This window comes from Hypomesus transpacificus, unplaced genomic scaffold (genome assembly GCF_021917145.1).
Source record: "Hypomesus transpacificus isolate Combined female unplaced genomic scaffold, fHypTra1 scaffold_236, whole genome shotgun sequence".
In the NCBI taxonomy this organism is placed as follows: Eukaryota; Metazoa; Chordata; class Actinopteri; order Osmeriformes; family Osmeridae; genus Hypomesus; species Hypomesus transpacificus.
In genome coordinates this window covers 79,275-97,000 of record NW_025813770.1, presented here as the reverse complement: position 1 = coordinate 97,000, position 17,726 = coordinate 79,275, and the positions used below count along the sequence as shown (strand labels likewise).

At 51.4% G+C, this 17,726-nt stretch overlaps 1 protein-coding gene across 1 annotated transcript; it reads right to left on the bottom strand.

Annotated features, from left to right (window-relative positions):
- Positions 1–1,218: 1,218 nt before the first annotated feature.
- Positions 1,219–16,943, bottom strand: eif2b3 (eukaryotic translation initiation factor 2B, subunit 3 gamma). The gene is made up of 10 exons (XM_047014336.1): positions 16,625–16,943; positions 16,212–16,368; positions 14,547–14,704; positions 10,172–10,331; positions 9,277–9,388; positions 4,337–4,426; positions 2,499–2,632; positions 2,022–2,221; positions 1,801–1,863; positions 1,219–1,408 (listed from the first exon to the last, which is right to left on the bottom strand). The coding sequence occupies exons 2-10, from the start codon at positions 16,357–16,359 to the stop codon at positions 1,256–1,258; spliced, it is 1,218 nt and encodes a 405-aa protein (XP_046870292.1). The 5' UTR covers positions 16,360–16,368; positions 16,625–16,943; the 3' UTR covers positions 1,219–1,255.
- Positions 16,944–17,726: the final 783 nt, after the last annotated feature.

The following is a 17,726-nucleotide window of genomic DNA, read 5'->3' as shown; positions in this document are numbered from 1 at the left end:
TCACTCTTTTAGTCTTTCATTCTCCTTTATGTGTGTACCAACTCAGACATGAGGGTCCCTAGGTCTCTGAGACCTCCCAGGCCCCACGCAGAGGAGAGCCTAGTGGGTTCAGACCACGACTCTGGAACCATAAAGCTTCTTCTCTGGGATTTAGACCCAGTCTGGATCGCAAATAACAGACTCCCATTCTACCTCTCAGTGGTTCTTCTCACAGTCGGCCATGTCCTGCTCCCAGGCCCGCCTGAGCCCTGAGGAACATCCTTTCACCACAAACAGCTTGAGTGAAAACACTTTCTTTTTTTTTTCAATTAGAAAATGTCAGCTAATGCTAAACTGGGAACAGACAGATCACTATTCGTATATTACTAGTCTTTGTTCAATGAATCCGCCGAAGAGTAACTCGGTTAATTTGATTTGGGTAAAAAGCAAAAAGACCAAATGAAACCCATGTGTCTCCTATGTCCTTGCTTCCAGTCTCTGGTCTTATTAAATCGTTTAGCCCACTGAGGAGGACGGATGAAGATACCATGTTGTTGGTGAGAATCTCTAGCCTCAGTTAACTGTGTGCATTCATCACCTATGTGTTTATGTATGACATTGTAACTGGGCTCTGCTTGACTGAACCCCCCAATAGACATTGTCAACATGGTGCTGTCCGTTTGCCCCCACATATCACACACAACAAGCCCCTGCCCCCAAAACCACACACACACACACACACACACACAGCTGCCCACCCCCTCACAGGCATGCGCACACCACACACACACACACACACACACACACAGAAACACACACGTGCACACACACGTGCACACACACTTGCACACACTCATACAACCCACACAAACACACTCACACACACATTCTCTCACTCACAGTGGCATTTATCAATATCCAGTTGCCAAACTAAGCTCAAGTATATCACCCAGTCCAACTCCCAGGGGGCATCATCTGGACAGTGAGTACATGTTGAGCTATGTTATGCATATAACCTAGTTATGCATACAACCTAGCCCAAACTAAAACAAGACACAATACTTCTTCAACTATGTGTGGCAGCTCATCCATTCATCATTAATCCTACCCAAATGGTATCAACCCTAAAGAGTATGGGCTCTCTAACATCTAAGCTGAAAATAATGAATTTCCATAAGACTACTTGACTATCCACTCTCCATTCTTCTTGTGTGGCACAATGTAGCCCATAGGCTTCACCCTTTGGAGTGTCGGGGCAGACGAGTGCTGCAGGGTCTCACCCTTCCTCGATGGTGACCCCGTGCATGATGATGGAGCTGGTGACCTTGACCTTCTCTCTGACGGTGGTGGAGGCACCCAGGGTGGACCTCTTGATGGACGTCTTGTCTGCCAGCTGGCAGGACGCTCCGATGATGCTGTCCGCTCCCACCTGGTACGCAAAACACAGGTACGCACACACACAGGTACGCACACACACAGGCACGCACACACACAGGCACGCACACACACAGGTACGCACACACACAGGTACGCACACACACAGGTACGCACACACAGGTACGCACACACACAGGCACGCACACACACAGGCACGCACACACACAGGTACGCACACACACAGGTACGCACACACACAGGTACGCACACACAGGTACGCACACACACAGGCACGCACACACACAGGCACGCACACACACAGGTACGCACACACACACGCAGCAATGAATAAAGCTGCATTTAAAATGTGCGTGTCTCATTTAGCTGGTTTGTAGCTGGAGCGGAGGGAGGGTCTATTCTATTGGACCGTCCTGGTCCCCTCACCTGACATCTCTCAGAGACCACAGCAGTCGGATGGACAGCAGGCTCCTCACACAGCTTAGGGGCCTGAGGAGGGAGAGGACACGGCCTTTACACAGCTGCTGATACACTACTGGGCGGCTCAGAGCCTCGACCATACGGGCCACGACTGAACGTCTCTACCAAAACGACCTGGGCCACGGAACCAGGAAACTGTCGCCTCGTGTGAGAAGCCGGCCCCTCACCAGGCGGTTGGCCTCGATGTAGGTCGCCAGCGTGTTGACGCTGGTAGCACATTGCCCTCGCCCTCCATGACGTGCACGTAGCAGCGCAGCCGGCCGCCGTGGTAGGCGGGGCTCATGTCGCCGCGGTGATCGTTCCAGCAGGAGCGCTCGCGGGCCAGCTGCAGGAGGGGCTCGTCCACGGGGCGCCGTGCGCAGGATCTCTGGAGGACGAGGAACACAGGCTCCATCACCAGGAGCTAGCTAGTGCCGCTACCTCCTACTGACTTACAGTGTTCTAGAAGGGGGGCGGGGGGTTGATCTTTTTGGGGGGGAGGCGCTCGGGTTTGGTTACATGGTGCCAGACAAGAGCAATCGAGAGCAGATCGGTAAAGATCTGGTTTATTTCCAGTCTAGACGCAGATGGGCCTCATAGCGTCAGCTCCCCAGGGTGTGTTTAGACTAGGACTAGGCTTCAATGTGAGGGTCCTTCGGTCTCACCCAGGCTGGAGTTGCCGTCCTTCCTGTTCACATCCTGGTCCGGGTCCTCCTTGTCCTTGGGACAGCTGCTGGCCCTGGAGAACTGCTTCCTCACCAGGTATGGGACCAGCTCGCCCCGGATGGAGGAGATGGACCTGGGGAGAGGGACGTCACCCACTAATGATGGCGTCAGCAGTAAACTGGCAGGCGGATGAGGTCAGGGGGTAGGGGCAAGAACGGGTGAAACAGGTGATGTGTGTGTGTGTGTGGGGGGTTTACACATTTTACAAGCCACATCAATTATACCGAGAGAGATGGGGATTGATGGTGAAAAGAGCGAGGGGGAGAGACAGAGAGGCAGTGATTAGTGAGAAAGAGAAAATAACGAGAGCACCAGTTCCTGGTTTCCTCTCAGACTGAATGGATGGCCATGCAGGTTTTTATACCCTCTGTAGGCCTCTCTCTCTCTCTCTCTCTCTCTCTCTCTCTCTCTCTCTCTCTCTCTCTCTCTCTCTCTCTCTCTCTCTCTCTCCTCTCTCTCCTCACTCTCTCTCTCTCTCTCACTCTCACTCTCTCACTCTCTCCCACTCTCTCTCAATCTCTCCCACTCCTCTCCCTCTCCTCTCACTCCCTTGTTTTTTAAAAAGAGATTAAGATTTCCATCTGAATGCAGAGGGGAAAGAAACAACAGTTACTCTGTCCATTTTTCTCCTTGAGTGAACCATGGTAGAAGCGCATCAAGAAAGAGAGGGAGAGAGAGAGTGACGTGTGAAGGTAGAAAGAGAGAGAGGTAAGGAGGGAGGCAGGATAAGGATTTTAAGAGAAGGTGGAGGGGAGGACAGACGAGAAGTTTGAGCAGATTTGTCGAAATGATATTTATATCAGGAAGAGGACTGTGAATTTAAATGGCACGCAACACGGGAGGAGGAGAAGAGAGGAGATTAGTGTTGAGGAGAGGACGTGGGGATCAGGGGACGAGGGCAGGGGTGAGGACAGGAGGAGTGGAGGGAACGCTGGAAGGAAAGAGAAGAAGAGGGAACCCATGTTCATGACACCTGCGCTTATTTCCACCACCACTTAAAGGAGCTGTGGGGACGCCTCCCAATGCCAGTTTGAACCAGCACAAAGGGGCCTGGGGCCGAGAGCAGGGCGGGGCGCAGAGGGGGGGACCAGGAGGTAGAGGAAGAGGAGGGTGGGAGGGGGGGACAGGAGGGTGGGAGGGGGGGACAGGAGGGTGGGAGGGGGGGACAGGAAGGTGGGAGGGGGGGACAGGAGGGTGGGAGGGGGGGGAGAGGAGGGTGGGAGGGGGGGAGAGGAGGGTGGGAGGGGGGGGACAGGAGGGTGGGAGGGGGGGACGGGAGGGTGGGAGGGGGGGTGGGAGGGTGGGAGGGGGGGGGGAGGGTGGGAGGGGGGGACAGGAGTGGTGGGAGGGGGGTGCAATTACTATGTCCTCTTTCCCATTTGAGCCCTCTCTGGTTAGGTCGGGTTTAGCAAATGACCAAAACTTCTGATTAAAGCACAGGAAGTAAACAGAAAGTTGTGGCAGAAAGTGTGTTGTAGAGCTGAGGTGATTGGCTGGCTCTTACTCTCAGAGGTGGCTAAAGGGCTAATAAACTGCTACAGTGACACATAGTAAAACAAATTAACACCTAGCTAGAATACCTGGCTGACTAAACACACCACACACACACACACGTAAGGACACACACGCACAAGCTTAAACACGAAACGAATATGGACTGCTACTACACATGGCTATGACGTACGTACTGTAGTAGAACAACTCAGGTGGAAGTGCTGGGCATATTATGGTGGTGTTTGCGGCAAGACATCTTTGGGGATATCGACGGCTGACTTACTTGTTGTCAACCAGGAATTCCACCACTGATTTCTTCAGGCAATACAGGTGGGCGTCGACCAGACCTGTTTTAATATGCATCCTGGGATGTCTGGAGAGCAGAGGGAGAACAAGACGGAGACAGAGAGAGACAGAGAGTTACATATGGATGAAGAGGGAGCGAGAGGTGGAGAAAGAGGAGATGTAAAAGGAAGGAGGAAATAATTCCATCTTTATAAATTGTCTCCTAATTGAACGATGTTAAACAGTCTGAATGTTTTGAACTGTTTGCTGATATAAACTTCAAGAGATGTCCTGGTGACATCTGTGTTTTGTCCACTACCAGCCACCGTACCATCCGGCCAGGCCCATTCTCTCAAGCCTGCAGCCAACAGCCCGAGAGGAGCTGCTGCCATGGCGACCCATGGCGGGGCCAGTCTGACCAATCAGACGGCTGGCTGGACCTCCCAGAAGGTTTACTACCTGCTAGTGCCAGGGGAGGAGAGGAAGGAGACCAGGAGAAAAGACAGAAGCAGACTGAGAAGTGTGTGTGTAGGGGGGTTGTGTGTAGGTGTGTCCGTAGGAAGGGGAGGGGGGGGGGCGTGTGTGTAGGTGTTTATGTGGACCCAACTCATGTTTGGTCCAGGTGAGTCTATTAACAGCCTCTCAGACAGAGCTGAGGGCTCCGGTGAGCGACACGCCCTGACAGTCTAGCCTCCCCACCATGATCCCAGCAGTGAATCACTGCTCTAATGACCTGCTCTGCTCTGGCCTGCGGTGGTCTGGTCTGGCCTGCTTAACATAGCCTAGCTGGTGACAGGTTGATGCGGATGAAAAGGTGTTTATAAATCAAGACCAGAAGGAAACCCGTCTCCATAGAAACCTCTATGGGTACAGTGTTTTCCTTTGAGTTCACCTTCTCCCTCCATTCATCAGCATCCATCCTCCCTCGTCCTCCTTTCTTTCCTACTCCCCCTCCATCCCTTCTCCCTTCTCCTACTCTCCTTCCTGTCCGTGCGCCGTGCTTGGGTGAAGAGTACGATTTGAAACATTGAAAATGAGTCAAGAGTGTTTGGTCTTACAGATGGGGTATCCAGATGCAAGGGGTGTAAATCATGGTGTGTCATGGTGTGTGTGTGTGTGGGGGGGGGGGGGGGGGGGGGGTATGGCATGGTAAGGGTGCGGACATGCGGGTAAACAAAGCAGAGGTAAATTATGACAACTTTTGAGTGCTTCCATTAAACAGCACAGAGGGACCATATGTTGGATTCACCAGATGAAGGCATGGAGGCAGGCCTGTTCTAGAACATCCCGCTCCCACACACACACACACACACACACACACACACACATGTGGTTCCAATGTGCTCCTCCATGCAAGAGCTAACATGTTGTCATATCCTCTTGAGTAGCAGCGTGCTTACGGGTGTATGTTTGGTGAATATGTGTGTGTGTGAGAGAGGAGAACAGGTGCTGTTTATGGGGTGGGACACCCATGTGTAAACACACGCAGAAGTGGGCCAGGGCCTGTCTTCCTGGTAGGCCCAAATCGAAGCCTAACTATACTTTGGTAGAGTATACTCGCTAGACACTACTCTAGACAACATAGTCTAGACATGAACAGGGGGCATTTCCCCTCACAGAATAGGCCAGTCTGAAATCTAATATACAACAGACAGCAATTGGAATAGGAGATCTTCCCACAAAAGCACATGAATTCATCTTGGCCACCACACACACACACAACTGTCTGACCCTAAGCCTTTACATTTCCCAAACAGTTACATGTTCTGGAATCCGGTTGCTGTCTCTGCTGTAGTTCACACTGACAAGGGAAACAAGAATTTGGAAAAGTCCTCCGGCAAGTGTGACTCACCAACAGCTTAATGACTTGCTACTAAAAACCTCAGCATGCTACGCTGGCTAGCAGCCCCTAAAACAGGCACATTCCACAGCCCCGCTGTCTGAGGTCATACTGATTACTACCTCATACAAGACGACAGAGCGTGTGTTTGTGTGTGTTTGCGGATGGTGCTAACTACCCTCCAGGAGCTAGTCTGTGTCAACAACACAGGCCCAGTCCAAAGTACACAGCCAGCTACCCTGGGTCGCTGTCCCCATTAGAACCCGTGTCTTGGTAACCCCTCTCTCGTCGGAGCACAGCGTCAAACACCGAGGGTGAAGGAGGTTCCGACTTGGGGGTTTGGGAACCAACAGTTCAAGCTCCATCCTCCACCTGTCGCCTCACAATAGGCTGCTGCTATTCAGGGAGAGGAATGCAGGAGGGGTGGGTTTCATGAGGCATGTGGGACAAGACTGCTTGTGGTACCAGTACTGTTAACCCTCTTAAAACACACCAGGTTTAAATGAACCATGTGGCCCGGTGGGCTGGAACGACTGTGCTGCCACAGTGTGGGGTATGTGTAGGACTTGAGTGTATATCTACCCTATATTCTGACCGTGTTGTGCCATTGTAAATGAGCTGCTGCTGATGGACTATTGATCCCAGTTGGAGCTTGTCAAAATAAACTGCCGGCCAACTTTTTAGCTTCCAAGAAACATCGTTTGCGAAAACAGAATTTTGTGAGAGGAGAAAAGCTCCTATTTGAGTAACTTCCTGTGTCAAGAATGCCAAGTGTTGGCCTTCCCTCTGCTAGGGAGGGAAAAGCAGAGCCGCATTGTAAAGGAATGTCCAGGAATCTGCAGGAGTCTTCACAGTATGGAATCAACTGTCAGGTCAGCTCAGATCCCAGGTCAGCCTGTTTCCAGCCTCCGCAGGCCGGCATGTGGGAGGTGGAGGGGGGTGGGAGAGGGAGAGGGGGAGCCCTCTGGCCTGGGAGGAACTCAGAGCTACAGTAGGAGATGGACCACACAGTCAAGACTCAACATCGGGGGGGGGGGCACCTGCAGGGAGAGGCAGACCAAGCCAGATCCATAGAGATTCCCTTCTGAAAATGCATTTGAGATCCAGACCAGACAGGTCATCGGAGACCCCGTCCAGAGCAGGGCGAAGCCAAAGACCAAACCACAACTGAGGGTCAAGTCAACAGGCAGGTTACATTAGGGTAGGACATCAGGCCAGGCCAGGCCAGGAGTATGTGTGGCTACATTCCCTCTCCATACATCAGCCTGTCCATGTCTGTCTAAATACCAGTGCAGACAGGACCCAGGAGACAGAGACAGCTTAGACAAACAGGCCAGAGACTGGAGCTGGGCTGTACGCAGACTCTCAGACAACTAACACCCTGCTCAAACTTCCTAGAGCTGAGGGGAAAAACAAGGTTAATGGGACAGTGTGTGTGTGTGTGTGTGTGTGAGGGGCTTGTGGGGGGGTGGAGGTGAACAGCCTTGAAACGGAGACCTTTGACTTCTGTGCTGAAATAAATGGCAATGGTGTTGAGGCTTTGGGTTGAACTGACCCAGCTTGGAGGTATCACAAGGGAGACAAACTCATTCCACCACCCCACCCCCCCACCCCCATCTCTCAATAGGGCAAAGCCACGCATACTTCACATTGTAAGCATTTAAGCTTAGACGCTGAAAGTATTCGAAAGCACTTGTTTGAGCCCTGTTCTCCCAGGTCAAAAACCACGAGGCCTGTTATCTTGAGGTTGGACATGTTTGAGCATTTATGTGTGGATAAAATGGTGCCTGTCTTGTATGAATGTGTGTAAATGGTCATATGTGGCCTATATAAAAGTCTTAAAGTGTAAGCTCAGCTTGAGTGTGTTGCCTCGATAGTGTGTGACATCCTAGGAGGGTGTGTGTGTGTGTGTGTGTGTGTGTGTACACTTCCCGGGGTGTGTGTGTCTGAACGTGTACACGCTAGCGTGTGTGTGGGGACGATTTCCTCTTGCAGGGAAGCGTGCTGGCAGCTGCAGCGGCCTCTCTCTTATTGGGCAGGATTTACAGTGGCTCTGGCTCCCTGAAGTATTTACGAGCTCCCAAAACACCCGCTCCCACACAACACGACCCACAGCCCCAGGCCCAGGACCAGGCCTAGGGTACAGGACCAGGCCTAGGGTACAGGACCAGGACCAGGCCTAGGGTACATGACCAGGCCTTGGGTACAGGACCAGGCCTAGGGTACAGGACCAGGTCCAGGCCTAGAGTACAGGACCAGGTCCAGGCCTAGGGTACAGGACCAGGCCTAGGGTACAGGACCAGGCCTAGGGTACAGGACCAGGTCCAGGCCTAGGGTACAGGACTGAGGACTAGGGTACAGGACTGAGGACTAGGACCAAGACTAAGGTACAGTCCCAGGACCAGGACTAATGTTTAGGTTAGAGGACTAAGGACTAGGAAGAAAGTTAGGCTTCGAGATAAGCCCAGAATCAGTCAGGACTGAACAGACTGGAGAGACAGACCAGAACCAGAGGCGGGACCCGCAGGCCAGAACCAAGGACTCCGGAGTAGAACCTCAAACCAGAGTAAGTAAGGAACAAAAGAAGGGGACGGACTCCAAATCCCCAGGAGCCAGATCTTCACCAAGCTCTGCTTTGTCCTGGCCGAACAACACAACCCAATCTAAGACACATAGTAGTGATGACATAGGGGATTAGGAAGCTTAGACCAACAAGTGTGTGCAGGCGCCTAGTGGAGTTCACACACACACACACACAACCACCCACCTTAACCCAAAGCCTCTTGAAAAAACAACTCTTTATGGACGCGAGAAAGGGAAAAAGAGAGGGAGGCGAAAGAGAAAAGAAAGGGGGAGAAGAGGGTGGGTGCCGCCACAGCAGCCAGTTACTAAGCTGGAGCAGGAGGCGTGGCCTAGAAGGGATGGAGGCAGGAGGAGGTGCTGGAGAGAAGAGGAACTGAGGAGGAGGTAGAGAATGTGACAGGACATGAGAAAGGCTAGGGAGGGGATCTGACTCTGGTTGTGCTACCATGCCGTGTGGTGACACAGCATGCGCGGAGGAGCCACACACACACTGGTTGACTGGCAGGAAAACTCACTTCCTCATAATGGACTTCCTGACGGTTAGCCCCTCCTCCAGGTCCGCCTCATTGGCCAGGAAAAGGAGGCGCTTCCCCGTGCCGTCCACGCCCACAAAGTCCCTCTGCTCACCTGGGGCACACACACACACGCAGACACACACACACATGCAGAAACACACACACAGCAGCAGTTTGGAACATTAGACATCATCTGAGCCAACACCATGAGAGTCTGATGACCATCATGCACCACATGCAGTGGATGTGTCACACGTAACGCCATTTCAAGATTGAGCCCGTCAAATCTTACTTAACATGTTCATTAAATGAACGTATTCATTGAATGAAGCTCAATTCTGGGTACAGGGGGGGGGGGCTGTTTGAACCCATGACCTTTAGCGTGCATGACCCATGCATCTACAGAGCTTCTAACCCGGCATGGCTCAGCCCTCAGATACTGAGGCTCTCAGCCCTCAGATACTGAGGCTCTCAGCCCTCAGAGACTGAGGCTCTCAGCCCTCAGAGACTGAGGCTCCGCCCTCAGAGACTGAGGCTCTCAGCCCTCAGAGACTGAGGCTCCGCCCTCAGAGACTGAGGCTCTCAGCCCTCAGAGACTGAGGCTCCGCCCTCAGAGACTGAGGCTCTCAGCCCTCAGAGACTGAGGCTCCGCCCTCAGAGACTGAGGCTCTCAGCCCTCAGAGACTGAGGCTCCGCCCTCAGAGACTGAGGCCCTCAGAGACTGAGGCTCTCAGCCCTCAGAGACTGAGGCTCCGCCCTCAGAGACTGAGGCCCTCAGAGACTGAGGCTCTCAGCCCTCAGAGACTGAGGCTCCGCCCTCAGAGACTGAGGCCCTCAGAGACTGAGGCTTTCAGCCCCCCGGTCGGGGGGGTGGAGGGGACGTCTGAAGGCGTACCTGTTTTCTTCTTGCCCTTCTGCCCCGGCACGGTCTCGGTGAACTCGTGGGCCTTGCTCATCAGCATGGCCAGCGTGGCGTTGTGGGCCCGGAACAGGTCCACCACCTCGTGGAGCGCCGCGTCCGTGATGAGGTCACAGCTCACCACCAAGATGTCTGTCTGGGGGGAGACACACACACACACACGGGGATCGACTGATATCCAGGAAGTTGAATCACCATTCGCCTAAACACTCCAGACTTATAATATTCAATATTCTAATCATAATTCTACTGAAAACAGTCGTCTGAGCTGAACTGGTGAACCCCAGTGACCGTCTAACTGTACCAGTTCTGTTTGTTTATCAGAAGACATTCGGCTCTGTTGCCGTCTACATCTGTGACTAGAACATATTTATCCTAACGTAAAACCACCCATCCAGAGAATCCAAACAAGCCTTCGGTCACCCCATGACCACACACAACAAGAACATACCTCACACTCTCCCCTCGCAACGCCACGCTAGTTTATTCCGCTGGACGTTTACGTTCCGCTCCGAGCAGCCAGGCCTTCTGGGCCTGGGCGCATCTGGACGGCGGCGGTGGCGTGCGCACGGGCCCGAACACACGGGGGCGAGGACGCACCATAAAGAACCGTCAGCGCGTGAAGTGCCTGGCAGCGTTACCCCTAACGACAGCCGCGGTTTAGAAGGGGGGCCAGGGGGAGAGAGAGAGCGAGACGTTTGCAGAAGGTTTGTGGTGAACCTCCTTGATTATAAATATCGAGCATTCCTGTCTCCTGTCCACTGTTAGCTTAGCTTAGCCTAGCCTAGCCACACCACAGGCCTGGAGGGGCCACGCAGAGAGAAGCCTAGGGGCTGGTCCTGGACTCCATGAGTCCTCACAGCCTTCGCCATTGTTTCTGTTTGAGCTGTCTGCTCCCCATCTGCTGTGCCCATCTCCAGGCCTGTGGATAAATAAACAGAGGAGCCGAAGGCTGGGGAGAGGGGGGCCCCCGTTCCAGCGTGCATGGCTCTATAAAGCTACACGCCTCATTGGGGAGGCCTGGAGAGAGGAGAGGAGTGGAGGGGAGGAAAGGAGTGGAGGAGAGAAGAGGACAGGAGAGGAGAGCTCAACCCTGACCGGCCTACATGCCTGTTTACCTAATTTGCCTCCTAGCTGCCCGGTCTGCCTGTTGGTCGTCACTAGTAGGCCGTGGCTTTCGGTTCTGCACGCAGCGCACAGCGTAGCATAACAGGCAGGCAGCACACATGGTCAACAGATAACACTGAACTAGAGGGCCCCATCAACCCCCATAGAACCTCTTTGCAACCCACCACCCCCACCCCCCCCCCTCCCCCCCGCCCCATTCCTTTCTCTCACTCGCTTATTGTCTGACACTGTATAAGCATTACTAATAGAGAGTCAGGTTTAAATGCTGGTACAAACATTAGAGGGTTGGGGGTCGAGTTTCATTTCTCCATGAAAGACCCCAGCATCCATCTATGCGTTATTTAAACCGCAAATCTATGCCTATTCACCAAATAGACCACTTGAGTGTATGTCAAGCAACTGACTGCAAAGGTCGTTTTTTCTCTTCCCAGATACAGTATCTCTTACACATCCCACAAAAAAAATAGAGCAGCATTTATCTTCTTCATCTTAACTACCATGTGTAGCGATTAGCTAATACTGTACCAGTGGGTCCATCTGGCTATACACTGATGTGTGCTGTCAACAAGCTGGATAAGCTGGCCCCATTAGCCCCCAGTCACAATGTCAGGGGAAAACGATCCTGTCAGACTCTAATGGCTATTTCCAGACTGAACCAAAAGTGGCCTGGAGACTTGGTGTTGCCGTAAGACATAGATACTTTCACCACAGGCGATAACCTGAAGGTGGTGGGTAGAGGTTGTGGGTAGAGGTTGTGGGTAGAGGCTATGGGTGGAGGTTGTGGGTAGAGGTTGTGGGTAGAGGCTATGGGTGGAGGTTGTGGGTAAAACCTATGGGTGGAGGTGGTGTTTAGAGGTTGTGGGTGGTGAGTGCTGGTAGAGGCTATGGGTGGAGGATGTGGGTAAAACCTATGGGTGGAGGTGGTGTTTAGAGGTTGTGGGTGGTGAGTGCTGGTAGAGGCTATGGGTGGAGGATGTGGGTGGAGGCCGTTTATTAGAAGCTACCTGTGGAAGCACAGGGACACGGAGTTGGGCAGAGTTAGGCAGAGGGCTAGGCATGGCATGGGCTCTGGGTGTCTTCTGTGACAGTGGAATGGTATCAGCTGTGGGATCATCTGATCAGGGCTAGGCTGCTGGCCTGTCAGCAGGCCTGATCTCTGCTGTTTAGGTCAGGGCCACCCACACACTGGCTGGGCCTGCTCACTGCCAGGTGAGACCACCCTGGATGCAGGGGGGGGGGGGGGGGGGGGGGGGGGGAGGAGAGACAAATGTAGAGCGGAGCTCAGCAATCAGACACCCCCAGTTGCACTGTTAAGTTGCTGAAGGCTGTCAGTAGTGAGACATTCCAATGACAACCCTCCATCTAGGGTTTCACTCAGATTGCATGTGTGTCGTCGTTCCCCCCCACAGGGGAGACAGGCCGACATCACCCTGTACATAAGACCACGTCTTCACAGCGTGGCCGTTTGGTCGAAACACATTCACATCAACGCCCATTCACTACTTTTCGAATTTGCAAAAACACTTCCAACGTGTCATCCTCCACGTGCGATCCATCTGGTACATTTCAATCCATGTCCCCGCTCGGGTTCGAGAGCCTTCAACTTGCCGGGCAGGCTGTCTGTGAGAGCTCTGCCAGGGGAGGAGAGACGCACTGGCAGGAAGGAGCTGAGTGGGGAGCAGAAGAAGAACTCCTGACCCCTCCGCCTCCCTCCCTCCCTCACGTCTCCTGTGTCCACACACACACACACAGCTGTGGGACACACACACACCCCAAGAACAATGGCCCTGGATGCTTGATCTTAACGGCCCAGAATGCAGCAGCAAAGCCTGTGCTGGTACTTGTCGTCTTTTCGATGAGAGACACTGAGGAAGCCTTTCAATGGTCGTCAGATGATGCGACAACCCTTCGTTGTCTACCCAATTTAGAGGCAGTTTGGAGGAGTCAATTTGGCTTAATCCTTCCGCAAACTAAAACCAAGTGAAACGTGCTCGTAAAAACGAGGCCTCGTTGTTTGAAGAGACGCACGCCAGATGCGCCCCTTATCTTATGGGTGAGATGCCAGCCAAGATCACCATCGACAGTCAATTTGGGGATTAATGCTTACCGCACATCTTTCAATAGACAGCTTACTGCTAAATGGCACTCCTTGTCATTACTGTAATAGAACAGAAACACCCATCTGTTTCCACAGTCCTGTGTTAGTGAGGAGATGTCAGAGCAGCAGAGTGTGCGTGTTTGTGAGAGAGAGAGAGAGAGAGAGAGAGAGAGAGAGAGAGAGAGAGAGAGAGAGAGAGAGAGAGATCCCCCTATGTGGGGATTTGGTGCCCCATTGCCTGGCCTCATCTCTCATCACTCCACTTATGTGCATGCGTGTTACTGTGTGACTGTATGTGTGTGTGTGCGCCTTGGGGGCATTGCAACTCTGCTTTAATCTAGTCTACCATTAAGTTACATTAGAGAAGATAACACTATACTGTGAGCATGCTGGAGCTGGCCCTCTCTGCTTGTCTGTCTGTCTCTCACTCACTCACTCACTCACTCAGCCTCTCTCTCTCTCTGTAAGTCTCTCTCTCAGTCTGTCTCTCAGTGTCTCAGTCTTGTGTGTGTGTGTGTGTGTGTGTGTGTGTGTGTGTGTGTGTGTGTGTGTGTGTGTGCGCATGTCTGTGCTGCAGGTTGAGTCTTAATGATACGGTCTCTAACCCGGACAGCAGGAGTCTAGCTGTACCATGTCATTATTTGTTTGGAGAATGAGAAGAAGCGAGGGGAGGAGTGGATCTAGAGGAGACCGGGGAGGGGTGTGTGTGCATGTGTGTGTGTGTGTTGGGGGGGGAGGGGGTTGAGGTTTTCCGCAGGTGAAATGAAGCACTTCTCCATGCTTCTAGGTGGAGGCCCAGGCCAGGAACACACGGATCACTGGTTGCCCAGCGGCACACAGGATCTGCAGCCTCCCCAACCCCCCCTCTACCTCCCCAGTGACCCCCGCCTCACTGCTGGGCTCAGGTGGAGCACAGGCCTCCCTCACACACCAACTGTTCCCACTGACATCTACACTGACATGTGCAAACAAGAGCGCACACACACACACACACACACAGCACCTGGTAAAAAGACAAACTCTTTATTACTGTCCGAATAGAAGCCATTTCACTGGGAGGAGGCTAACTGACTAAGTAAGGCTACTTGGTTGGTTACCGACTGCATCGACCAGTCGGGCACATACCTTGACCTTCTGCTGGATGTGTCTGAGGGCGTCGGCCGTGCCCATGTCAGCGTCCTCCGGGATGCACACCACGTCCAGCTTCATCTTCACGTCCAGCTTCATCTTGGGGTCTGTGCTGATCATCTTGTGGACCTCCTTGGTTGTGATGACGATGACCTCTGCATCAGAGAACGAGCAGACAGCTCGGATCGGGACAGGGAAACTGGACGGACGATCGCTTGTGTTTGAGGCGCACAGACTTTAGTGTTTTGAGAGTCTCTCCATGGTTGGTTTGTGTACTGCACTAACTGCAGTGCCAGGTATTAATGTTATTTGCTAATATGATCCAAGGCTATTGAGGCTCAAAGTACTTTCAACATCAGTCAAAAACATGATGCCATGCATAGACCCTTTAGAGTCAGAGAGAGAGAGAGAGAGAGAGAGAGAGAGAGAGAGAGAGAGAGAGAGAGAGAGAGAGAAAGAAAGAGAGGGAGAGACAAACACACATAGACACAGAGAGAGAAAGATACAAAGAGACACAGACACAGAGACAAAGAGAGATACAAAGAGACACAGAGAGAGACATAGAGCTCATACACGGCCTTACATTTCAGCTCGGTCTGGAGCAGCACTCTGTAACAGCATGAACCTCATTACATGGTACCCTTGTTCCTTACAGCCTGAATCCAAGGTTGGCATCAACTTCAGTCAATTGAGTCCAAGAAAATGTCTCCTATTTCTTTCTCTTAAGTGTACAATATCAGTTTGACTTGTCCACTCATACTCCAGGTTATAGAGCCAGTGTTTCCAAAACATGGACTAATTTGTGGCGGTGCGCCACAGAATCAACACCGGCCGCCACATATTGCGTTTCGTAAAACATTTTTTTTATCGCTATTTAGGTTAAAACACGCAGCGTATTCGTTCAGCTGCATTTCCTTTCCCCTGCTTTCCCTCCGTCTCTCGGTCACTCATGCGTCTTTCTCACATATGCACACAGTCACAACGTCAGCACACGTTGGCAACAATGCATACATACGCCGTTCTAGTAAGACCGACAGCTATATCAGCGAGCCTTCAGCGTTAGTGGCGTAGCTAAAAGTCGAGGAAAGTTGAGGCTACTTTTCGCTAGGTACCTTACTGGAAGGTTCTCCTCCGTTCTTTTGGTGAGAAGTCTCAGGAGCTAGCTACTAACCTGGCGTCATGGAGCCGACCAGTTAAATAGTTGTTTAGCACGTTGCTACATGCATAATGCAGAAATTATATGTTAGTTGTTGTTAATTTTGTGAAGGTGTGAATCATTTAGGATTAATATTTAATGTAACAAATTATTAACAAATTGTGTAACGAATTATTAACGAAGGAATTATTACGATCCCGCCCCCCCCCGGTCTGACAACCCCCCACCACAACTAGATTTCTAATCTGTGGGAAACACTGAGAGCACACAATCACAGGACAGAAAACAGTGTTCACAGACAACAGGGACTGGCTGCTTTAACTAGAAATGGATGGAGAATTAGTAATGGATGGCCTCTGATTAGTAACCAAATATTCTTCAGCCTAACTTTATGTACTATGTGGCCCTTTATAAATGTAAAAGTCTTCCAGCCAAACAAACTAAACTTTTAGGTAGAGAGAGAGAGAGAGAGAGAGAGAGAGGGAGAGAGAGAGAGAGAGAGTTACCTTCAAAGCCCACTCTCTCCAGCAGGTTTAGGGGGTACCATAGGAGGGGCTTGTTGCCAACGGGTAGAAGAGGTTTAGGGGTATTGTAGGTAAGGTCCATCATGCGGGACCCCCCGCCCGCGGCCATCAGTACCGCTTGTAGCTCCATCTCAAACAACTGGAAACATCACACACAAACATACAATGCTGAGTATTTTATCATCCTTTTTGGCAAGATACTATGTCTCTAAAATGAAAAAATAAACAACGGTACGGGGAGATGATACACATATGGATTATACTAAGACTGGTGGTCTGAGCAAGGTTTTTTTTTACGACGGTGCACATAATTTTCTTAGCCTACAACTGTTGCTACTTTCTCTTTTCTCAGTAACTAGGGGGCAAGTTAAGCGAAAACGAGTAAGTGTACTTACCTGTCACTTGGTACAGAGGACGGCTAGACGAGATGTCTGTGACCAACAGAAAAAAATATGCACTTGCTGCTAATGTGGAATCTAGATAGCAGACTAGCTTCAGAGCTATTATAACCTGGTGAATAGTTCCTGACGTTAGCACCGGTTCAGCAAAGAACGATAAAACGTCTTGTTATAGTGGTAACACGCTACGTTAATATAATGTTATAATGTAATAATGAAATAAGTTAGTGGCACAACAGACAATGTTGTTGCAGCAGCATTGCACAGGCTGATGACATTTGAGTACCTACGTTGAAATATGTCCGTGAGGAAACGTAGTCTCTGCAATGGTTCCTACCCAAAATTCAGCACACAAGTGAAGTGGTAGTATATTTTAATCAGACATAAGGGTTGTAAATCATCATTATCAGCAGCATCCTCTCCTTTATTGTTTTAGGAAGCGTCCTTACACACGCGTGCGTGTTTGTGCGTGGATGCGTGCGTGCGTGCGAGTGTGTCAGACCCCCGCTCATTCCTCCTCACAGATTTTGCAGCCACCCAGGTCTTCCAGACTGCAGCTCAAACCCCAATTCACAGAGCAGCTATGTAACAGCAAATTGAACTCTGGGAATGTAGCCTGTCTTTGTTTCCTCTGGACAGGAGATGAGCTTCATTGGTAGCTGCCTGCAGAGGACGCGGAGGAATAGCAGGACAGGCCTTCTGCACCTCACTGAGGGGGAAGAAGGAAAAGAGAGAGGGGGAGACAAAATAGGGGGAGAGAGACAGAGAGAAAGAGAGAAAGTAGTGGAACAACAAAGTTAGCATGCTGTCACGTCTTAGCTCTTGTACTACAGTACAACGTTTTGTCGTGTTTTTTGTGCAAGTCTTAATTCTGTAACTCACTCAATAAAAACTGTTCAATGACATGACCAGAGAGGAAACATACCGAAGTGCTCTGGTCACCTTGACACACTCCCTCGTTGAAAGAGGAATGTTTGAAGACGTGAGAAATTTTGACTATAAGACCACCCAGATCATCATGTGTTCAAGATTGTCTGCCAAAAAACAGTAAGATTAACTGGTTAAGTGGATACTAATGAAATCCAATGTACTGTTTTAC